This window comes from Sciurus vulgaris (genome assembly GCF_902686455.1).
Source record: "Sciurus vulgaris genome assembly, chromosome: 17".
NCBI classification, from domain to species: Eukaryota; Metazoa; Chordata; class Mammalia; order Rodentia; family Sciuridae; genus Sciurus; species Sciurus vulgaris.
The window spans coordinates 57,090,147-57,114,587 of record NC_136478.1 but is presented as its reverse complement, the minus strand read 5'-3'; the positions used below and the strand labels follow the sequence as shown (position 1 = coordinate 57,114,587).

General features: G+C 52.8%; 2 protein-coding genes across 2 annotated transcripts; both read right to left on the bottom strand.

Annotated features, from left to right (window-relative positions):
* Positions 1 to 7,619: 7,619 nt before the first annotated feature.
* On the bottom strand, positions 7,620 to 10,609 carry INAFM1 (InaF motif containing 1). Its single transcript, XM_079118055.1, is given in 4 exon segments — positions 7,620 to 9,390; positions 9,393 to 9,423; positions 9,425 to 9,652; positions 9,654 to 10,609. Coding segments are annotated over 4 exon segments (672 nt in total). The 5' UTR covers positions 9,834 to 10,609; the 3' UTR covers positions 7,620 to 9,157.
* A 129-nt stretch (positions 10,610 to 10,738) lies between these two features.
* CCDC9 (coiled-coil domain containing 9) lies at positions 10,739 to 23,807 on the bottom strand. Its single transcript, XM_079118054.1, is given in 16 exon segments — positions 10,739 to 11,258; positions 12,252 to 12,344; positions 12,736 to 13,072; positions 13,142 to 13,232; positions 13,580 to 13,686; positions 13,688 to 13,716; positions 13,826 to 13,872; positions 16,162 to 16,343; positions 17,950 to 18,123; positions 18,197 to 18,280; positions 19,621 to 19,869; positions 20,056 to 20,154; positions 21,678 to 21,782; positions 21,940 to 22,004; positions 22,247 to 22,314; positions 23,682 to 23,807. Coding segments are annotated over 14 exon segments (1,704 nt in total). The 5' UTR covers positions 21,943 to 22,004; positions 22,247 to 22,314; positions 23,682 to 23,807; the 3' UTR covers positions 10,739 to 11,154.
* Between the last annotated feature and the right edge of the window lie 634 nt (positions 23,808 to 24,441).

The window sequence follows — 24,441 nt, the reverse complement described above, 5'->3', positions numbered from 1 at the left end:
AGGGGAATACTTCTCAATTATGTATCAGGCATGGACATTTGAGTTCACAGCATGTTTTCCTGGACTGAACCAGGCCTCTCTCCTGCTTAACTGATTCTCTCTGAACCCCATTCCCTTCAACCAACAGGCAAGCATTCTGGGTTCGACACACATTACTCAGGATCATTAACGTTAGCTGCTCTAAGAAACAAGTGTCTCAAAGACCTAAAATAAAAAATAAGGATTCATTTATCACCTGCATAGTCAGAGAGTTCCTGCCGCCGCCTCCCCATGTGGCTACACCATCAGTGCATGGGAGAGAAAGGTGGAGGAAGATGCCAGTTTTTAGCTGCCTCACCCCACAGGCGACTGTCACTTCTGTTAGGCAGTCCTCATCACATGACCCCAAACTAGTCCTGACCAACTAAAGAAGCATGTGAATTGGGTGGGTCTTTGGTGATCTTTATGCCTGCTAAATTATGTTCATGTTAAGTGACTTTCTTGCCTGCAGGTATTTTCATTTTGCATAAGCAATAGTACGTGACAGATGACATTGTTTCTATCTGTTCACTCAGCACCACATTCCTAAGATCCATGTGTACCTCTGGTTCCTCATCTCCATGGCACACGACCAACACCATTCCTGTGATTGAGGGTTATCACAAACTACTCCAAATGTTTGGCACTTGAAGCAACAACGATCATTAAAATGCAAATTGTGAAACAGAAAGAAGGGCCAACGCTCCCCAGGAGGTGCTTCTATTTTTCTTTTCCATCTTTAACAGCCATAGCTGCCCCTGTCCCGAATGACTTGTGCTGCACTAACCACTGCAGGGGACTTTTGCTTTGTTTGGACTCATCCACCTCAGATGACTCTGTCCTGCAGCCTCCCTGGATGACTCTGCTCCTCACCAGCCACTTTAGCTGTCCCCAGCCTGGTGCATGAGGAGCCCCTCTGTTACCCATGACTAAGCATAAAGTCTAGAGTTAACTGGAAGGACACTGCACATGTGTCCTGTCACCTTTTTTTTCTATATCAGCAGCCTTCCTCATATGCTTATCAGAGTAATCCATTCCTCTTATGCTGCAGCACAAATCCTAATGAAATCTCTTTTTGGTGGTAATATTTTGCCTATTCATGATTTCTCTCTTGGGTAAAGTAGGCTGAGTTGGAGCTAGTAACATAGACGCTGCTGATACTGAGAGCAGTCAATATCCAGGGCTCATAATGCTGAGGGCACCTAGCAGCAAGAGAACAGCAGGGAGTGTCTCCATTGAGAGCTGCTGGGAGCTACTCTCCCTGGCTGCTGGAAGAACTCCAGAGAGCTGTCAGTACCTGCTGGCTGCAGCTGCTAGTCTAGCATGGGGAGAGCTGCTAGGACTATGAGCTGAGAGCTGCCAGCCCTTAAAGCTCCAAACTGCTAATGCTAAGGGAGCTGCACTTTGCTTGTTCATGATTTCTATCCAAATTGAGCAAAAGAACCCTCAGCCAATAGGTGACAATTGGAGAGGTGCCAGGAGAGACAGCTCATCTCTGCTCCACATGATGGCAGTTACAGCAGCTGAAAGGCTGGAGACTGAAGTCATCCAAAGCAGGCACCACTCCCGCACCTGCAGATGATGTGCCTGTTAGCTAGAGCCCTGCTGAGGTTGTTGGCTGGGACCCTGTTTTAAGTAGGGTTCTTCAGAGGAAGAAAACCAACAGGAGTTATGCAGAGACAGAGGCGGAGATATGTAGATACATGTAGAAAAAGATTTATTATGGGGAATTGGCCCATGCAATATGAAATCTGAGAAGTCCCACACTCTTCCATCACAAACTGGAGACCCAGGAGATGCAAATCTGGAGGCCTGAGAACCATCAATGGTATAAGTTTCAGTGCAAAGACAGGAGAAAATGAGATGAAATGTCCCAGCTGGATAGTGAGGGAAAAAAGGAGGAGAAGGAGAAACAGAAGAGGAAGAAAAAGTATTCATAGTAGTGGGAAAGCAAATTCCTCCTTCCTCAGCTTTCTGTTCTATTTAATCCTCAAAGGACTGGACGGTGACCACCCAAATCACAAGGACAATCTACATTGCTGAATCCACCATTCAAATATTAATCTCTTCTGGAAATACCCACAAAGACACACCCAGAAATTTTGTGAACTGTCATTCCATAGTCCAGTCAAGGTAACATATAGCTGGGCACAGTTGTGCTCACCTGCAATCCCAGCAGCTCAGGAGGTTGAGGCAGGAGGATCCAAGTTCAAAGTCAGCCTCAGCAACATAGTGAGGCCCTAAACAACCCAGAAAGACAATAAAAAAAGACAAGGGATGTGGCTCAGTGGTAAAGCACCCCTGGGTTCAATTCCCACTACCAAAAAGAGGTGAGTCACTAAATCTGGCCCATCTTCAAGGGGAGGAGGATCAGACTCCACCTCTTGATGGGATAGAAAGAATGTCAAGGAATTAGTGAACACATTTTAAAACTATCATGATCATACTATACCCATATTAATGTTCACCTTCACCCCAGAAATAGAAACTCAGGGTGCCTCCAAAACTGTGCAGTCAACATCCAGAGGCCATCAACTTCTCACCTATGCCAGATGTGTTGGTGCACGCCTGTAATCCCAGCTACTCGGGAGGCTGAAACAGGAGGATTCCAAGTTGGAGGCCAGCCTCAGCAACTTGGCAAAACCCAATCTCAAAATAAAAAGGGCTGGGGATGTAATTCAGTGGTAAAGTGTCCCTGGGTCCAATCCCTAGTTACCCAAACAAAAATACACAGTCAGATACGGTGGCGCATACCTCTAATCCCAGCAACTCAGGAGGTTGGATCATGAGTTCAAAGCCAGCCTCAGCAAAAGCGAGGTGCTAAGCAATTCAGTGAGACCCTGCCTCTAAATAAAATGCAAAATAGGGCTGGGGATGTGGCTCAGTGGTCGAGTGCCCCTGAGTTCAATCCCCGGTACCAAAACACACACCCAAAACGCCACCTGTGGCTCCTGTGCATGTGGAGTCCCCCAAAACTCACACTCTACTGACTGAAAGGTTTAATGAAGGATGCAAAATGTACTAGATATTCCACAGAGGTGACAGAGGGGAAGGACCCCAATTGAAACACCTCCACCTGCGAGAACTCAGCTCTCCCGGCAGGTGCCAGCCCCCCTCCTTTCACGCTCCCTGTCCCCTGGCTCTCTGCTTCTTGGGTCCTGGACATCAGATGTTGCCATCCACCACCCACTGAATCTCTGCCTGCACTTTTTATAACACTAAAATCTGCCGAAGGACTTTTTGTTTTCAAATGGAAAAGAGCTCACCATGACAGAGCCTTTTTAATGACTGTAGGATGCTCTCTGCAATTGAGGATGCAAAGCCAAAGCAAGAGATTTAATCATTCTCTTGGGAAATCCATTAAGAGCATAATAAAGCTGCCCTGAACTATTTTTTACAACTGTATGAGGCATAACTGATGAACAAGAATAGCCACATTCAAAATGAAAAGACATCCGTGAAACCCTCACTATGATCGATTTAGCAGCAGACTCAAGATCCTCACCTCCACCCATACCGTTGTCCATGACTTCACCTCGCAGGTATCTCATGAGCACTGGAGGAGCACAGCAGACCAGCAGTTGTCAGAGTAGGACCTGCGGAACCCCTAGGGTCCCTGAGACCCTGCCAGGGGGTCTACAAAGCCAAAACTCTTTTCATAATAGTATGAAGACTTGGTTTGCCTTTTTCATTATTCTCATAAATGTCAGTGGATTTTTCTGGAGGTTGGATCACTTGTGGCACTGGAACAGATCAAACCCCAAAACAGACATAAGAATCCAGCTGTTGGTCCCGGCCTGGTGGCATTCACCTGTAATCCCAAACTTGGGAGGCGGAGGCAGGAGCATTGCCAGTTTGAAGCCAGCCTCAGCAACTTGCTTAGCAAGGCCCTAAACAGCTTAGCAAGACCCTGTCTCAAAATAAAAAATAAGAGGGGCTGGCAGGTAGTTCAGTGGTTAAGTGCCCCTGAGTTCAATCTCTAGGACCAAAAACATAAAAAGGCAAATTTTATGTTATGCATATTTTACGACAATAAACAAATCATGAAAAAAATGCAGTGAATTTATTATAGTTCCTCTTTAATGAAATAAGTATTATGAAATGTCTCCATCTTAATTTAATACCTAAATATTTTTAAAATTTATTTTGATTCATTGTACACAAATGGGGTACAACTATCATTTCTCTAGTTATACACGAAGTAGAGTCACACCATTTGTGTAATCATACAAGTACATAGGGTAATGATGTTTGTCTCATTCTGTCATTTTTCCTTCCCCCCACCCCCTCCCCAATACCTAAATATTGACAGTCACAACCCACATAAACAAAATGGTTGAGTAATTTTTAAGAACATGAAAGAATCTTGAGACCAGTAACTTGGAGGTACAGCTGGGTGAGTCTGAAGGCAGCAGCTAACAGCTGCCTCCCTCCACACCCCTCCTCACAGCCGTGTCCCCTCATCTCTGGACGAATCTGCAAACTCCTAGGTATTAAATGGCAAAAATGTAAATTAGTTTCTTTCTGCCAAAGCGGGCAGGTGACCTCTAGTGAAATGAAGAGGTATTGCCTGAAAGCACACAATTTTCCTTGCTTATTTTAGAGTCCTCTGAAATTCTAAAGCAGAAGCTCAAATCGTTGCTTAAAATGAAGACATTGTTTCAGCATATGAATTATAAACACCCCCCAATTCTAATTCACTGCACCCCACCTCTTCTCGTGAACATTCACTCACACACGCACACAGACACAACTAGACATGCATACACGCTCTCACAGAGTCCATGAACACAAACCCACATGCACACAAACCAAAAAAAAAAAAAAAACTCAGACCCACATATGCATACACATAGAATCACTGTCGCACACAAACACACTCTCCAACATGGACACGCTCATACACATACACACACACACACACACACACATACACACACACACCACTAAAAATGGCATATCATTAGCAGAAGGGACTTGGTAAGATGACGTTGTTTTCTATTTTTAAAAATCTGTAATGGAAAATTAGTTTCTTTCCAAAGACATTAAATAAAAGTTGAAACAATAATTAAGGCAAATCTAGGTTTGGCAGAGTGCCAGATTACAGGTCCATGATCCCTTAGCTGAGGTCCTGAGGGACAGAGGGATTTCAGAACTCAGAATTGCTCCGATTTTAAAAAGGCAATTCACAGATTATGTAACGCTGCGGGGGGCGTGAGGCAGCCGCCCCACACCCTACCTCCAGCAGATGTTAATATTTTTGCAGCAAAATGTGTGCATATTCACACTAAATGGGATGAATAAAGAGTATAATAGTTCAAATCAAATTTGTTGATTTGCCACCACCCGAGACAGGCAAAATTATTCCCCCAAAATGTTTAAAGTTGTCAGAGCTTTCAGGAATTCGGAACTGCAGATAAGGGATTCGGGATTCTGTTAGCAGGACCCTCAACTGCTCTGATGGTAAAATCATCTCTTCCTGGGTTTACAAGTTGGAGGACAGGGTGTCAGGATCCATGAAAGCGGGGGCCCTTGCAGTTCGGCTGCCCATAGGTCAGATGCAGGGCTAGGTTCTGATTGATCTAAAACTTCGTAATTATCCCGCCTTCACTTGTGAATGGATCAGGAACTCAAACCTTAACCAACCAGCCCTGGACAGTGCGCAGGTACAGGCGCTGCTTCCAAGGTTATCGTGAGACTACTGTTCATTCAATCAGATGGAAGGAAAGGCCCTGGGTTCGCCAGCAGGGGCCAGGCCTGTTTGTCTCAGGGATGGTAATGAGCAGCTCACAGGTGCCTCAACTCTGGGCACCTGGCCTTCCGCCTTGAGAAGCAGCCTGTAGATGAGCCTGTAGATGTGCACGGAAAGAACTGGACACAGTTGTGGTCAGCTGTCTGGCTCTCAGGAACAAGTCGTGGAATATAATTAAGGAACCTTCTCCAGGAGACGCTCCCGTCGCCCGGACTGAATCACAGCTCCTTCAAGACTCCTTCGGCACACTGAACACCCCCATCAGGTCTTTCCTCCATGGAATTCGAAACCCATGACGGCAGGGGCCGGGCTGCCGTGGTCACCCCATGTTCCCAGCTCTGCTCCCCTCCCCACAGGGGATCATCATCATCCTCAGGAATCTGACTGTCCCAAGCCCTGTCCTAACACTTGACACAGGCCTTGCTTGACTATTATGATCCCCTGAGAGACTGAGTCAGAGGAGCAAAGTTACAGGAGAGTTTTAGGAATCCTTTTGATATCCTAAAACTCAAGAAGGGCAGGAATTAATCCCTTTGAGGGTCCCTGGATGGTGAAAGGCAGGAAGTCAGGGGAGGATGTAGAGGGTGAGCTGCTTTTTAATCCATACAACTCAGGTTTGTTGGAGGAAGGAGAGAGGAGAGTCTCGGGAAGAGGATGTAGGGTCCGGAGGAGAGAAGGTAAGCTGTACACTAACCCCGATGGTCCCCTGGTCTCCTGTCCCAGACTCAGGCCCAGCCTTGACCTTCTCCAACACATCCCACAACCAGTCCACGTTGGTTGCATCTTCAAAATACATACAGACCTTGAGGGCTCCTCCATAGGTTAAACAGATTACCACAGGATGCAGCAATCCACTCCTAGGTACATCGTGAGGATTAAAAACGGGTGGGCACTCCCAGCAGCATGACTCACAATGGCCAGAAGGAAGAAGCAACCCCAAAGTTCAGCTAATGAGCGGATCCACAATACCTGGTCCTGACAGTGGCAGACCACTCAGCCATGGAGAGCCAGGGTAAGCCGACATCCAGTGCCACAGGGAGGGTCTCAAGTGAAGGAGGTGCTTCCTGAGGGAGGAGGACGCCGAAGATGGCTCAGCGCATGATTCCAAGAATTCGAGATAGATTCAGAGTGATGGAAGCCAGGGAGCCAGGGCCAGGGCTTTTGGTGTGGGAGAGCGTGGTGGAAATGGTTGCACAGCCATGTGAATGTATTTAACACCACTGAACCGTGTACTTTAAAATAGTAACTTTGTATTTTACCACTGCAGAGACAGGTTTTAACTAACCACTTCTCTCCTCCTGTCAACACCCTCTTTGCTGGGCTCCCAGCTTCTGTGGCAGCCAGAGGCTAACATGTAAGTCAGCACAGACCCTCCTTGGCTCAGGAGCCTCTGGCAGCTCCTGCCTCATTCAAAGTAAAAACCAAAGACCACGCTGTGGCCCATGAGGCCCTGAACAATCACCCACATCATGCCTGTCACTTCTCTCCCTCTCACTCACTCTTGCTCCAGCCCCACTTGCGTGTTGCTGTTTATAAACAAGCCAAGCCCCTCCAGCCACAGGGCCTTTGCATTTGCTTGGCTTGGAGCACTCTTTCCCTGGAGATCTGCCTGTCCTATGCCCAGTAACCAGTTCTCCCATCTCCCCAGTCACCTTCACCCTGCTTCATTTTTCTCCTCCGTGCTTATGGCTACCTGACATGACACATATGGAAGTTATTGATAATACTGTCGGCTTTCCCCTTAATATGCCAGTTCTAATGACAGTAGCAAGTTTTGCTAGTTCAGTGCTATGCTCCCAGCATTTAAAGTAAGTCCTTACACACCATAGATGTTAATTTGTTTTTTTTCTTTTGCAAAATGAAAACGATTGAGGGATCGAGGGACTGAAAGAGATTGAGAAGCAGTAGAGGACGGAAGAGAAAACAAAAGGGAAGGAGCCAGAGGAGGTTTTGGAGGCTGAGAGCAGGGGGCGGGGCAGCAACAGAGAGGAGCTGAGGGTGGAAGAGACAGAGACCGTGCGGACACACAGAAAGCAGGTGAGGAGACGGTAGAGATGTAGAGGAGACCGGCAATTACCGGGGCCGGGAGAGTTAGAAACTAGAAAGAGCGGTCCCTCCCCTGAACTCACTACTTGCTGGTGTCCAGGGCCTCAGACTAACTTGATAGCCCATGGGATCCAAGCTGTGGTTCTTATAGCCCTGAGGGACGGAGGAGGTGGAGAGAGAGAACACGTGGCTTTGCTGTGAAGGTTTTAGGTCACTTGCTTATTGAATTCTCACAGGAGCTGGTTAAATGCTGTCCTCTTCATTTTACGGGAACAGAGAGGTCAAGTAACCTGCCCAAAGTTGCATAGACGATGAGAGGAAGACCTGGGATTTGAATCTGGGTAACTCAGCCCCAAGTTCGTGCCTCTAGTCACCATCTAGGCTGGCTGTAGAGTGCTGGCTTCCTGCATTCCACTTCTGACCCTGACACCCTCTGGGGAATGCTGGAGCAAGCAGAGTAACTGACACTCCTCCTCCACATCCAGGGACTGGCCATCTGCAAGAAGAGGCTCAGCCTCACTCTCCTGGGATAGTCTCCAGTTGTGGTGGTGGGGGGTGGGGACTAGACAGAAAAACCACTTCCTGAATGCAGGATCCCAGGCCCTGCGCAGGGCCAGGTCTCAATTCTCTGAAAGGGATAATGTACTCAACAATCTCAGACTCCTTCGCCAGAAGCTCCATCTGTTTCTTAGCCATGGCTTACCAGCAGCATTCCAGGTCAGAGGCTGTACTCACCTTTAGAAGCAGCACAGCACTTTGATAATTTGCTTCATGGCTTCCAGAGAGGCAAACAATTCCCACAGTCACCCGTCCACCCTCATCTCTAAAACCAGGAAGAAGGCAAGCATCATTCCATCCTAGCTGCATCCTCCTCAGGGTGATTTAATCTCTCTTCCTAACGTTGTGATTAAAACAACAGCATTTCTCAGAACCCCAGAGCTTGTCTCCCGTGCTGTAGGAGCAGCACCCTCTTTTTAAAATTTTTTTCTTCAAAAAGGCACTTGTTCTCTGTTTCAAGCACATCAAAAACTGGTAAGTCCTTTATGCTGTCTGACCTTCAGTGACCCGGTACTGATCGGCCTCTTCTCCCCACCCTAACCTAAAAATTACATAAAGGTGATGAAAAAAGAAAAAGGGTCCCCTGGAGAAGCAGGAAAGCCCACAAAATCCACCCATGGCAAAAGACAAAGGCCAAACCCCGGAGAGTTTCTCCTCAGACTTGGAAAAGGAGGCTTCTCTGCAAACACCACAGACACAGCACGAGGCAGCTAGGGCTGGAGTTTATTGCAGTCGGGTGCGAAGATTCGGGGAGAGTAGCGGGGTGGGCGGTGGGCGCCGTGCTCAGAATCCCATGGGGGCAGGATCAAGAGGCAGAGGTCGGAGGGAGTCTGCCAGATGGTGGGCAGGCCTGACCGCGTAAGAGCCGCCCAGGGCGAGGCCCCGAGTCAGCGCCCGCTGCCCCCATTCTTCAGGATGACGGCTCCGAAGGCTTGGCGATGTCACTGAGCCCGGGACATCCGGGGACGGCATGCATGCTCGGCGGGGAGCACCGGGCTCTCGAGGGCCGACGATCGGGTCGGGTGGAAGGGTCGGTTACCCGGGCCCTCGGCCCCCGGTGGCCTCGGGCGTCTCTTCCAGAGTCAGGCGGCGGTTGTGGTCGTTGTGGCGGCGGCGGCGGCTCCGCGGCAGTTCGTGCTGGGGTCGCGGCCCGCCCGGGGCGCCCAGGAGGCAGGACACCGAGGCGGCGGCGGGCACCGGGACAGGCGGCGCGCCGGGGCGAGAGGCACAGGGAGGGGACGGCGCGCTGGGCGGCGGGCCGGCGGGGCCCGCGGGGGGGCCGCGTGGGGACCCAGATGAGGCCGTAGTACACGGCGAGCAGCACCGCGGCCAACGAGACGCAGAGAAAGTAGGCGCAGACGGGGGCCAGGCGCAGCCAGCGGCCCCGCGGGCCCTCGCTCAGCCCCGCGCCGCCCGGGCTCTCGCCGCCGCCGCCGCCCACGCAGCTCGTGCCCCGCATCGCCGCGGCCCACCCGCCCAGCGCCGCGGCCCGCAAGGCCCCGCCCCCGCACCGCCCCGCGTCCTCCACCGCCCGCCCCCGCGTGGGCGGGCCTCTACCGCCCCCAGGCGCGCCGCCGCCTCTGCCTCCCGCCAGCCGCCGTCAAACTAGCCCGTCCTAAGCCCGCCGCTCCCCGAGACCGTAGCTCCACCGTCCCCCTCTCCCCGGAGGCTTCAGACTCCTACGCGCCCCCCGCCCGCCTTCCAGGCTGAAGCCTCCCCTCGTACTCTAGTCCTGCCCCTCCGCGCCTCTGCTCTCAGGTCCCACTCCCCTGGCTACGAACCGGTCTCTCCCAACATTCGAGCCCGGCCCACCTGCCCTCCAGCCTCGCTAGTCGGCTTCCAACACTGCACTCTTCGCCCCAACCACGCCCCCTCCCGATCTGGACCCGCTAGCTCAGGCATAGCCCCGCCCAGGCGCTAGCCCCACCCACTCTAACTCCTCCCAGATTCGGGCCCCGCCCAGTCACCCCAACAGGTCCCCTTAAAACACCTGCCACCTACTGCTCTTTCAGGTGTTCTGAGATTCTAACCTCATGCCCCGAGGTTCCAACTTCACCCTCACGCTGATCACTCCCTTTCCCCCAGCAACTCCGCCACCACCCTCAATTCCTCTCTCGCCCTACAGCCGTGGGGTCGGGTGGGCTCCGAGGAAAGGGAACACAGGCTGGTGATCCAGATAAAACCCCTCCTGCCGCCCCCTCCCCATCAAGGCGGGGAAGCTTCAGTCCCCTCCCAGCAGCATCTTCAGGAATTCAGGGAGGCCTGCGGGAGGGGGGGAGGGAAGACGAATCAGGGGGGTGAAAAAAGGAAGATCCCTTTATCCCGCCTCTTCCGCCAGAGAAAAGCCCGCCAAGCACAGCAACCCAGCCGTCCCGGCCAGAAATACAGTTCAAAGGTTAGCGGAAGCACTGCGTTTAATAAAGAGGCGGGCCGGTGCCCGATTAATTCAAGTCCTGCGGAGGAGTCACCGGCGATTTGCCATGCCCCAGATGTTGGCGCCTGGAGACGGGAAATTCGGCCAGGAGACTGGCACCTACCCCGCACTGCCTCCTTAGGGCGCTAATTCGGAGGCATCTCGGCCATCCCAGGACGTCCCCCATTGATAGGGCCTGGACAGAATCCTCACCAATTTACTGCCCTGGCCCCGCCCCATACAGTGACCCTCGCTCCTCCCCTCCCCTTACATTTAACCCTCTCCTGGCAGGAGTGTGGCGGAAGCAGAGGAGCGAGGCGGTGGGAGGTTAGTGCAGAGGACCGATGCCCGGGTCCAGCGGATGCGGTCAGCGGGCGGCCCCTGGGGGCGGAGCGGCCGCTACCACCTTGCAGAAACGCACCCTCTGGAAGTCGGTGATCTCCGCCGTCTCCTGGCCTTCGGGGCCCACCTCTGGGGAGAGAAGGGGCTGTCAGCAGAGGGAAACAAGACTCCCTGCCTCCCCCAGTTCCGGGCCACCCTCTCCCATCTGGCCCTGCCCCTCATCCCAATCCAGCCTGGCTGCACCCCGCCGAGCACTAAGCGGTTTATGGGGCCAGGGAAGTCGTAAATCTTCAGTGCACCCACGAAGCAGCATATACCTTCAACATAACCCTGTCTACAATGAGGGAAATGCTAGTATATGAGATCATGGTGATCCAGACAACACGTGACCAAAGACAGCCCCAGCCCTATCCCTAACCATCTCCATCAGGCAAGCCCTAGGGGACCAGCCCTCCCCTTCCACCCCCGCCATCGGACATTCTAACCAGTCCCTCCTTGGCTGTGGCCCAAATCCTAATCCAACTCCATAGGCAAGGGGCCGCTATCACCGGTTCAAAATGGCTCCTACCAAATGATGGAGAAAAGGGATTCAGCCTCTTGCTCCCGTTCCGCAGGAGCCAAAATCGAATTGGGTTCACATTTCTAATCTCCACCACTGGGTTGCACCCCCAAACTCCACAATCCCACCCACAGCTAAATCCTATACTCTGCCCACACTCGTTTTTACTTTCTGCAAGTGAAACAAGCCCAGAACCACTGAGCTACGCTCCCAGCCCCTCATCTCTTATTTTGACATTCAGGGCCTTAGTTTCCCCTAGAGAACAAACCCACCCCATTACTTTCCCACTGCTTTCCTATTTCCTGGGATTGACCTCTACTCTTAAATTCTTACAAATGAAACCCCTCCTGACTGCCCCTCCTCCACACCTTCCATGCAGTTCTTACACCCGGCCCTGAAGTCCACCCCTTAGCCTTACCCAGGGTTCAGGCCCACCATAGCCACTGGGCATTTTGACCTCACACCCAGGTCCCACTGCTAGGCACAGCTCCACCCCAGCCTAACAGCCAGGAAGAGAGGTGGCCTGGCCCCTCCCCCTTCCCTTGCTCCATGCACATCCCCACCTGGTGGTGCCTCAGACCCCTCCTCTTCAGCTTTCTGGGCTCCTGGGAGGCTGTGCCCACTCTCCAGGGAGGCAGGGGCTGGCTGGTCACCTCCTGGGGAAGGGGAGGCCCAGTCAAGCCCCCTCCCCTCCAAACATGTCCCCATCAGAGAGAAGAGGCCCAAGGGGAGTTAGAGGGGCCTCAAGGACACACTTAGGGGAATGTCATTTGAGGATGTGAATTCTTTATTGAGGAGGGGGCTCTGACCAGGGACAAGCTCTGGGGGTGGGCACTCTAGAGACAGGGGTATAACAGCACAGAAGGGACTCAGACTGCCCTCCCCAGCAGCCAGCACTGTGGGGGCACACGGATCCCAGGGCTGACACACCCCTGAGCACACACACAGGTAGCCAGCTTCATGCATTCCCAAAAGGCCAGACCTCACCCGGAGAGGGGGCACCAACCGGGTAGGTGGTCCCTGGAGAATTCTGCTCCATTTCCTCACCCCAATCTGACACAGGCTGGTGGCCACCAGGTGGCGAGAAGGGGCTGGAAGGCGTGGCAGGGGCCTGGGGAAGTGGGTCCTCAGCCCTGGAAGGCGCTGTGTCCACCTGCTCCCTGGCGGCACTCCCAGAGGGCTCGGCCTCTTGGGGTTGGCTGTCAGGGGCTGGATCTTCCTCCTGCTCCTCAGTACCCTCGTCCTCCTCAATCTCCTCCTCCTCGTCCTCCTCCTCCTCGTCCTCAGTCACATCCTCACTCACATCCTCCCATTCTTCATCCTCCTCCTCCTCCTCCCCCTCATCCTCAGGAGGCCGGTGAGCAGGAGCAGGTGGCTCTGGAGGCTGTAGGGAACATGGCAGGTCAGGGAAAGGATGCAGCCCCCAGCCCCCACACCTCCTGCCCTGCCTTACCTGCATGGGTGTCTCCTCCCGAGATGTGGGCTGTGGGGCCTCAGGGGCTGGGGACACTGCCTCTTTTGTCTCCCAGCGGTCATCATGGTCACTAGAAGGAAAGGGGTGAGGCCTCGGGTGGACATAAGAAGGGGCTTCTAACCTCCCACTCCTCCCCAGAGCAGAACTGTCCAGAAAGCAGTGAAAATGGAATGGTAGCTGTGGGTCCCCAACCATCATGGAACAGAAGAGATGAAGGGGGGCAGGTGGCAGCAGAGATGGATGCAAGGGGAAGAGGGGATGGATGGATGGTGAAGCTAAGATCCAGACCCCAAGTCCTCAAACCAGGCACCTCAGAGATAGATGAGGTCAAGACAGACAGCCCCACCCAAGTCAGAGGAAAGAAGGAACCGCGGTCCCACCAGAGATGTGAACACGCTGGGGAAGGGGTGTCCTCACCTGTAGGCCCGGGGCACTGCCTTGGCCTGGGGCCGGCTGCTCTTTCTCCTTCTGCGGCTGCTGACCTCAGCTTTACGCTGTGACAGAAACTCCCCAAAAGTGGGGGGGTTTGGGAGGCCGGGCCCAGGCCTGTTCATCTGCATCAGAACCAGAACCCGAGAAGTCAGGGAAGGGGGAGACTTGGCAAACCACGTCCCACCCAACACTCGGGCCAGCCGTCTCCTCAGTCCGTCTAAGACCACATACCATAGCGGTGGGACAGTTCGTGAGCAGGGGTTGGGCCATCCTTGAACCTGGGAAAGAGAGCAGGGGTGAGCAGGAACGAAGAAGCAAGAAGCAGGAGAACAGAGGGAGTGCTGGTGGCCAGGGTCAGAAAACAGGGCAGAGGACAGAGGGGCAACAGAAAGGGCCACCAGCAAGAGGACAGGATCAGGAGGTGCATGAGGCAATTTGACATCCTGTTGATAACTACAGAAAGGAAAAAAAATCAGACTTTGGCCCCAAAATAAAAATATGAACAGGTCTCAACAGACCCTTGCAAAATACATGATCCCCAGCTCCCCTGCCTGACCCCACTTCCTGTCACTCTCTCCCTGGCCAACGAAGCAGTTCTCCTTTCACACCTGGCCCTGCCTCAGGCCTCTATACCTACTGCTCACTCTCTGGCCTCCTTCAGGTCTTGACTCAAGATTTTCCTGGAGCCCACCTATAGTACGTATCATTATGTTACCTAAATCTACAATAACAACTCCAAATCACGGTCTCCTCCCTGCACTTTATTATTCTTCATGACCTGAAATTAGGTTTGTCCACTGCCCATCTTGCCCACAGGACTCCAAGTCTAGCGGCAGAAACATTTTGTTCACTGCTGTATCCCTGTCACCTAGAACCTTCCATGACCCACAGGAGGACTTTGTAAGCACGTGATGAAATCAATGCACGCATGTTGCACTTGTTGCAGACTGCTTTGCGGACATAAACACAATTATTTTTTATCTCTGAAAATGTCTCCCCTAAAAGCCCAATTACCTATTCCTTACAAAAATACACTAGAATACCTGTGCAAATAATTCTCACACTTGCAAAAGCTTGGCTTATGATCCAACAAAATTAATAATGTTCCCAACCACTAAGAAAACAGACAAAAGTCCTCTTTTTCTTTAACCAGAGTCACCAAAAAAAAAAATTATAGGTGAATGAAAACTTCCAATGCAGAAAAGGACAGATAATCAGACTGCCATTCAAGGGCTTTTCCAGAACCTTCTGCCTGGCTTTGGAAGTTGGTCCTCATGACAATGACAATGACAATGCTTTAAGCTGGATGTTTCTTTTATCTATCTATCTATCTATATATATATATTTTTCTTTTTTTAGTTGCACATAGACATAATATCTTTATTTTATTTATTTTCATGTGGTGCTGAGGATCGAACCCAGTGCCTCACAGGTACGAGGCAAGTGCTCTACCACTGAGCCACAACCCCAGCCCTAAGCTGGATGTTTCTTGAGCCTGGAAGAGGAGAGAGTCAGACCTGATGCAGGGATTCGCGCTACTGGGGGACAGTCAGTGGAACAGACAGAGGGAAGCTGCACGAGCCCATCCCTTTGGCAGAATTTACGTCTGTATGGTCAGGGATGCAGTTCAGTTTAAAGTGCTTGCCTAACATTCTCCAGGCCCCAGAACCATAAAAAAAAAAAATTTACATCCACACCATAAGCAATGTAGTCACTACTGAACACCCACTGGAGGGGCAGAGCTTGCTTTCTTGCCTGCCAACAAAAAGAGGATGTGTCTCTGCTCATCTGTTGGTCTGACTGCCAATGCCAGGACATTTGTCTCTCTAGGCAGCTGCTGCCCTCTGCCCGCACCCCAGAACAAACACACATGGGGTGTGTTCAGTCTTACAGGAAGAGCATCATTATGTCACCGTAATGAAGACTAACGTCCTTCTAGAACCAAGCAGAAAGTTCTTGAAGAACTGACAAATGGCACTCTTTAAAGATCAGCAATTTCAGGTTTTATCCCACATCCCACCTTTACTTTATGGACTATATCAGAAGTTCCATTTATCTGTGTCTCTTGTGTGTGCATGTGGTTCTGCGGATGGAACCTAGGCCTCACGTGTACTAGACTAGCATTCTATCACTAAGCTACACTCCCCGCCCTTTTTATTTTTTGTTTTGAGACAGGGTCTCATTAAGTTGCACAGGTTGGTCTCTGACTCAGTCTCCTCCTGCCTCAGCTTTCTGAATAACTGAAATTACAGGTGTGTGCCACCACACCTGGCCACCTTTATTGTTGGTTTTCACTTAAAGAAAAAGAGGAGTTTGTTTCAGCACCCCTGAGCTATACCTGATCAGGAGCTGAGCCCCAGGTCACCCACAGGCTATCATCCAGCCTGCATCAGCTACGCCTGATGGTCCACAAACACGAGAAAAAGGAAGGCTGTCATATCCCACGGAGATTTGACAACTATACATTCACACTAACACCCAGGGCAAGAAAACAGAAGCAAAGGAGGGAGAGGTCAGGGTCGAGGTGGGACAGCAGCCCAGGACAGGCAGCCAGGGCGGAGACTCACATGCCGTCGGTCTTCTCAGCATCCCACTCCCGCCGCCACTGGCCCGTGGGCTTGCGGTGTCGCTGCAGTCGCTCCTGGTCAATCTTCTCCCTCTCTTGTTTCCAGCGCAGGTACTCTGACCGCTCCCGGCCCGTCATGGACAGTGTCATATCGCCAGCACAGCCTGGGCCAGCCCGGCGGCCCTGCTGTGGCCACAGGCAGTCAGCGCCTACTCCTCACCTTTCCCCCTCCCCACTAAACTCAGAGGTGGGACCACAGGTTCAAGGTGACAAAGAGGCAGCACAACAACAGGCGAGTTCAGGTGGCCTCAAATAGGCTCTCCCCATCTCCTCTTTAAACAGCATCCCCTACTGTGATCTTGCTGGGCTCTTCGACACTGCCTGGCCTGTTTAGCTTGTCCCCTGGCTGCTTCCTGTTGGAAACCCACCAGGGCCTGCGTCTAGCCTCAGAACTCACCCCAGCACTTAAAATGGTGCCTGGGGGCTGGGAGATGGGCTCAGGGGTACACTTGCCTGGCCTGTGTGAGGCACTAGATTCCATCCCCAGCATCATGAAAATAAATAAAAGTAAAATAGAACGGTGTTTCCACCCAGTAGGCCCCGTAAACAACACTGTTAGTAATAAGAGGAAATCCCAAAACACACATGAAACTATATAACCTAGCTCAATAACCTGAGCAGTGCGGGACTGGCAGAACCACCAATAATGCAGAGGTGAACGTCAAGTACAAGAAACTGACTCTCTGGTCATATCCCCACCCTTCACTGAGCACCTGCCACATCAACAGAGCCTTATAAATGACCACATCATCAAGCCTAAGGGAAGCATGGGCTGGGTTGTGGCTCGGTGGCAGAGTGCTTGCCTAGCAGGTGTGAGGCACTGGGCTCAATTCTCAGCACCACATATAATTAAATAAAAAACAAAAGTCCATTGACAACTAAAAAAAAAAATTTATTAAAAAAAGGGGTTGGGGTAATAGTTCAGTGTTAGTGCACTTGCCTAGCATGTGTGAGGCACTGGGTTTGATGCTCAGCACCACATAAAAAAATAATAATAAGTAAATAAAATAAAGATATGGCCATCTACAACTAAAAAATATTAATAATAATAAAAAAAAATAATAAGAGGAGACTTGCCCTAACAAGAAGTAAGACATGCCGGGTACAATAGTGCAGGCCTATAATCCCAAGAGCTGGGGAGGCCGAGGCAGGAGGGTCACAAGTTCCAAATTAGTAAGGCCCTAAGCAACTTAGTAAGACCCTGTTTCAAAATTTAAAACACGGAGCTGAGAAGATAGCTCAGCTGGTAGGGTGCTTGCCTTGCAAGCACAAGGCCCTGGGTTTGATCCCCAGTATGTACATAAATAAATAAATAAATGAGTAAATAAATAAAAACACACAAAGAGCTGGGAATGTGGCTCAGTGGTAAAGTGCCCTGGGTTCAATTCTCAGTATTAAAAAAAAAAAAAAGCCGGGTACGGTGGCACACACCTGTAATCCCAGCACCTTGGGAGGCTGGGGCAGGAGGATCTCAAGTTCAAAGCCAGCCAAGAAACTGAGCAAGACCCTGTCTCTAAATAAAATACAAAATAGGGCTGGGAATGTGGCTCAGTGGTTAAGTGCCCCTAGGTTCAATCCCCAGTACCAAAAAACAAAAATTAAAAATAAATAAATAAATAAATAAAGCATGACACAAATCCTTCAAAATGCACTGATCCCTGCAGAGTCATGGTGTACACTGTACTCAGTCCAGAGACAGCACTGCAGGGGCCTGGCTACCTGCACCCACCTGCCGCTCGTGCTCTAAGCCACAGCGCACCCGCTCAAAGTCAGGGCCGCCCCAGTTGCGCCCATGCCGACGGCTGCCCTCCCGGCGGTCCCGCTCTGGCTCCTCCAGGGGCCCACTGCGTCGCCGGGGGTCATCCAGAAAGTTCCGCACCGGGTTGGGCTCCAGCACCCCTTCCTAGGAGCAGAGGCAGGGTTGGCTGGCTCCCGGGCTCGGGGGCTCTGCCCGCCTGGGAGCCTGTGGTACTGACCCGCTGATTGCGCTCGTATTCCGCGATCTTCTCCATCTCCTCATTCATCTTCTCAATGTTCTGTCTCCGCCGCTCCTCCCACTCCTGGGGTACAAAGACAAGACACCAGCATCTAGAATAACTGCTTCAGCTGTGCAGAAAAGTATGGCACAGCACCCTGGCCACTCTCCGGGCACAGGCAGAGGGCAGGAGCACCTGGTTGGCATCTGGGAATCACTATCAGCGTTAAACAATGAGGGCAGCTCGCTGGGTCCAGATTCGGCCAATACCACGGGAAATGCTGCACGCCCTGGCCCACCCTCCCACGAGTCTGGAATTCTGGGAGATACAATGTGCAGGGGGCCCCAGTCTCCCAAAGACCAGGGTACCAAGCATCTCCTGAGCATCCCTGGTAGACACACACTATCACAGTTCAATGCACCCTGACTTCACAGGGAATGTGGCTGCCTCCAGACCTCGTCCATGCACCTCCTCCCCTTGCTTTTGTGTCCTTTCAAAACAGCAATAAATCTGAGCTGTGAGTCCAATTATCTACTGAGCCTTGTAAGCCTGTCCAGCAAATCACTGAAGCTGGCAGCTCAGTGTCAGGGCCATGGGGATCCCTGCACCCCCGAGTTGCCAAAGTAATAATCATGGTCATGACAGCAGTAACTGGTGACCCCCCCCCCCCAGTTCTTCTTCCACAGTAACAAAATTTTAGATAAGCACAAAGGCAAACAGCTGGAAATGACCTTTTCTTTTCCCAGTCTACTTTGCAGCTCCATGTGGCCAAGAAGGTAAGTATTACAGGATGTGATAAAAAGTGCTAGAACAGCTCACTAAGTTACTCAGGCTGACTTTGAAATGATCCTCCTGCCTCAGCCTCCAAGCTGCTGGGATTACAGGCATGTACCACTGCACCCAGCAACTACTAATAACCTTTAAATCTAAACATCATTCCTATGAGAGAGAACCAGACGCTCACAGAAGGAAGTGAGCTGCCCAAGGACAAGTAACTAATAGAACCAGGCTGTACCAAGTCCAGGCGAGCTGTGAGCCACTAAGCTAGACAACTCCCACCAGCCCACTTGTGTCCCAGGGAAGCAGAGCAGTTAGAGAAGATCACACCTCCCCCTGCACACATCCCGCCACCGGAACAGACACAGAAAACACGACACAGCCTGGACACATTAGCCACCAGAGAAGAGCAGCCACCAGACAGTGCCAGAACAACGAAAAAGAAATGGGGAGAGAAAACAAGCATGCTCAGAGCAAGGAGACAGAAAGAACGGAGGGACGAGGGCACTGCAGAGCACCCAGGTGGCAGGGCTGAGAGGTGGAAAATGGAGAACAGCAAACAGCCCTGAGCGAAGAACCGGAAAGAAACAAGATAACAAAAAACAAGACAAGGACAGTGAAAGCTTCCCGCCCCACCTGGCTCATACCTTGGATTTGCGGTCGGAGGTGGAGGTGTCTCCAGCTCCTAAGAGATGAGGAGACCCCCGGCCCCGGCCCCTTCGGCCACGGCCCCCAGTTCCTCCTCGAGGCAGCTCCCCAGGACTGTCCTCCCAGTTGCGGGATGCCCGGCCCATGCCTGCCCGGCCTCCCTGCTGTGGGGGTGGCCGCCCACCCCTGCTGACCCCTGGGGGCCGAGGGGTCCCAATAGCTCTCCGTGAGGGACCCATGCTCTTCTCCTGGAAAAGGAGAAGAAAAGTACAGTCACTGGGCAGGGAGACTGGGACACACCAGGCGCAGAGACGGCAACAGGAGTAAAGCCACCCACAGGTCTGGAGCAGCTGGGGGGCTCCTGGGTCCCAGTCCCCAACCCTCTCTCCCGGCCATCCTCAGGAGTCCGCCCACACTGGTGACAAGCTCACCACCTCAACCGCCACATTCTCCTTCTCCACTGAGCGGCCCTTCCGTGGGGCTGTTACTGCTACACCCTCGAGTTCGGCTTTTTTGCGGTCCTCCTCAATCTCCTGGGCACAAACATCCAGGGCAGAAGAGTGTCAGAGGCCCTGTCTGCTGGCTGGACTCCCATAGCCTCTTTAGTTCCTCCTACATCTAGTCCCAGCCCCTCCCTCCAAAACTCGAGCCAAGAAAGCTGGTCATCTCTCAGACCCGTCATGTTCCCCTGCTAGAACCTCCCATGATGCCCACCTCTGAGCAGTGGACAGAGGCTTCCTCAGTCTACAGGCCCCAGTGTCTACCCTCCCACGCTCCCTGGCCTTATCTCTCTCCTTCACTCTTTGCCCTAACATTTTGTTTCTAGAATATACCAGGCTCAGAACTGCCTCACGGTCTTTTGCACCAGCTGCCCCCCCGCCAGGAACTTTCCCAAAGATCCCTCATTCCAGCAACTCCTCAGTCGCAACTCAAAAGTCCCCTCTCAGAAAGGCAGCCCCTAACCCCTGCAGAAATCAGCTCCCCCGCCACTCTTCCTCTTCTTATCCCTTCTTCACTAGAGAACAGGGATGTCTGTCTGTCTATTCACAGATGCATATCCTGAGTCTAGATCACTGCTGACACATGACAAAACCGGGTCTTTTTAACAAATGAACACATGAAGAATGATTAAATGAAGTCCGCTGCTCCTCCCAGGCCCCACCTCAAGGAAAGTCCCACGGCCTACACTTGGGCCTTGTTCTGGATCCTTCCTCTTTCTCCCACCCACCCCCTACTGTCCTCAGTTACTGAGACCCTCAACAGCCCAGTCCTGAGCTAGGCACCTCCTCTACCACTAGGGCCTCCGTCCCCGCTTTCTCCTTGATCTCTGGCTTCAGTTTCACCTCTTCCCGTCCACTAACACACAGCAGCCAGAGAAGTCTAAAAAGTTAAGGTCCCACTCCTGCTCAAGGCCTTCTATGGCTCCCCAGTGCCCTTAGGAGAAAATCCAAATTCTCACCTTGGTGGTATTTAGGGCTCTACATGACCTGGCCCCTCTAGACCTCTCTAGGTCAATACTGCCTCAACTGATTCTCCAAATTTAAGTTCCAAGCTCTCTCAAGTAAAAATATTTGCCCAAACTGTTCCCTGTGCCTGAAACACAAGCCCTTCTCCTTTTAAACTGGCTAATGTCTAATCACCCTTAGGGAAGCCCTCCCTAATGTCCCCCAGGCTGAATCGGGAGCATCCCCTAGACTCCCATGAAACTAAGTTCCCTCCTCATCTTGCCCAGCCTGGATTCTCACCAACTGAGGACAGGGCTTTCTCCCTGACTGAACTGTAGGCCCTGAAAGGACAGACCTGACACTGTCTCAGTGTACAGGCTATAATCGCCAACACCACTCAACATAAAGCTTGGAACTGTGAAGGCCTCAGTGAGCATTTGCAAATGAATGAATGAATGACAGCAATGAGGGAAGGAATGCTTGGCTAAGGCTTTGGCTTTCATCCTGAGAGTGATGGGGAGCCATGAAAAAGTTTTAAGGAAGGGAGAGGTGAGAAAAACTCACTGCGGGGAGGAGAGGGGATGGGGTCTCCCAGGGCAGGGCTAGGGCACCTGGTAGCGCCGGATGAGGGCCTCATTCTTCCTCCGAAGAGCCTCGATCCTCTTGTCCAGCTCAGCATCCTTCTCCTCCTTTGATTTCAAATCCAGTGTGGCTGCCTGAGACAGGGAGGCAGTTGAGGGGTGGAAAGGAAACCCTCTATGTACCCCAGTGCCTGAAAATTCAGTCCAAGATCTGAGAGTCTGCCCCTGGAACCCATCCTCCCTAGCCCCTTTCCCAGAGCTCATAATCTAGAGTACCCACTTCTAGTCTCACCATTTCACCAGCTGTGGTCAGGGTCCCAGCAACCACCACAGAATCTGGAAGCAGCAGTAGGGTTCCTGAGCACAGAGGAAACAGCATGACTAAGACGAAAGGCACCCCCAATCTACTTCATTCTTTCCCATATTGGGGGCTCCCCAACAGCATGAACACAAAGAAATACCCACACCCCAAAAGAATTCCAGACTTCACTTCCATTAGTTCAAGTGCTAGCTGCACCCCTCGCCTGGAAAAATAAAAACCATGCTCCTTCGGTTTTGGACCCACGGATTTTCCATGTAAATTTTTTAATCAGACCCACCTTAGGAAGTTCTGGCTCAGTCCTGTTGTTTCCTTCCAAACTGAAGATTCCAGCCCAGCTTCCACAACCTATAGTGGGAGTTTTGGCCCAGACAAAACTCGAGAGCTTTAGCTACATCCCTTCTCCAACCTGCACAAGAAATTTCTACACCCACTTCCCTGTGCCCATTCTGGTGCCACTCACATTTTGGTGAACGCTCTAACTTCGCCAGGTAAGCTTCAGAAACATGCTCTAGCCCTACGCAGTTCCAACTTCAACTCTCAAGAGAACATAACCCCATAACTCCTGTGGAAAGTCCTAGCCCGACCCCCGCATCCTGAAAAACCTATGGTCGTCTTACATCTAACCTAAAGGTATTCTGAAAACTGGCCCAGGCGCCCACTGGGCAGACTTCCCGGATTGGGCTTGACCTCCCCAGTGAACGCTCGCTCCGGACAGGAAGAAGTTCCCACGCCCACCCGCGGCTTTGCAGGGAAAAGTTCCAGCCTCCACCTGGCTGGGAACGCCCGGGTGCAGGCCCTGACGTTCCTCTCGCTCTGCCCCAGGATGGGACAAAACTTTCGGGCTCCGCCTTTCCCGCCAGACTTCTGGCCCGGCCCACATCCTCGCGTCCTTAATCTGGCCCAGCATCGACTTCCCAGCCAACTCCCTGGCCCCGCCCTCCGGCTCCACAGGCGACAGCAAGAACCCGCCCCCGCCTTCTCGCGTTATTTTTTCGGCCCTGCCCCGTTTCCCCAGCCAACGCTCTGGCTCCGCCTTCCGCCCTGCCGGGTCAACCTTCTGGCCCCGCCCCCTGATTCCCGCCCCCGCCAGGCGCGTCACGCCTGGCCCCGCCCCCGGCTTCCCCAACCTAGGTTCTGGCTCCGCTCCGGGCTTCCCCCGCCAGTGCTCTGGCCGCGCCCCTGGCTCAGGCAAAACTTTCTGACTCCCACCCCAAGCATTCTCCGCCCCGCTCCCGGGCGCCCTCCACATTACGACCTCGCCCTGGCCTTGGCGTCAACCTCTGGGTCCGCCCCTGACTTCCCGGCCAACGATCCGGACCCACTGGGGAAAAAGGGAAAACTTCCTAGCCCCGCCCCCAGCATTTTCGGCCCGCGTCCCGGTCCCGCCCCCTAGCGCTCCGAGCAACACTTGGCTCCGCCCCCCAGCCCGGCACTACTCTTTGGGTTCGTCGCCAGCTGCCCACCCTCGCTCGGGGTCCGCCCGTAGCCTGGCCCGCCCCGGCCCTGGCCCTGCCCACACGGTAACGTCCCGCCCCGCCAGCGCCCCTCTGACTCCCCATGTGGGTGTCCAGTCCCCGCCCCCCGCAGAGTACTCTGACCCCGCCCCCGCCGAGTGCTCGCCACCCCGCCCGCGCGTGCTCCCGCTCCCCTCACGTGGGGCTCCAGGCCCCGCCCCCTCCGGGCGCGCTCCCGGCCCCCTCCCCCCCGGTCACCTGTCCCGGAGACCCCGCGGCGTCCGCGACTCGGGCTCGGTCGGCCTCCGCGTCCGCAGCTCCCGGGCCCCGCTCGTCACTTCCCGCCCGCACCACGTGAAGAGGGGAAATAAAGAGGGTCACTTCCGGTACTATTGGCCCGTTTCCGGGAACCTTAAAGAGGCCGCGCCCCCGCGGATGGAGGTGGGAGCAAGTGGCTGTGGTCTCCAAGGGGGTTTGGGAAGCTGGTTCCTTCTGTCTGGATTAGCTCTTTCGAAGAAAAGGAAACGCCAGCCTCGTTCTCTGGCCTCACCTGGTCTGCCCAGGCTGTTTCCGCCTGCACCCTCTGGTTCCCGAGGGTGCAATAAGTAGATGACAGACACTAGGCAAGGGTCTCCGGGAAGGCTAACTGGATTTGGCCGATCCCACCCCCGCGAGTGAAACCGTATAGTTAGTTGCAGAGGCTTAAAAGTTGTAACCGATAGCCCGGCGTGGTGACCCATGCCAGCAATCCCAGCGACTCGGGAGACTGAAGCAGAAGGATCACAAGTTAAGGCCAACTTCAGCAACTTAGGGAGACCCTCTCTCAAAATGAGAAATAAAGAGGGCTGGGTATTAAGCGCTCCTGGGTTCAATCCCTGGTACAAAAAAGAGTTGTAAGCAATAGAATGATTCATTCGCTCTCTAAATCAGCAGTGAGTGCTAGACTGCTGGGGGAACTGTGGACAGGAAGTGCAGGTGAACAACAAGGCCCTCCTGAGTAAATGTGAATTTCACAGCA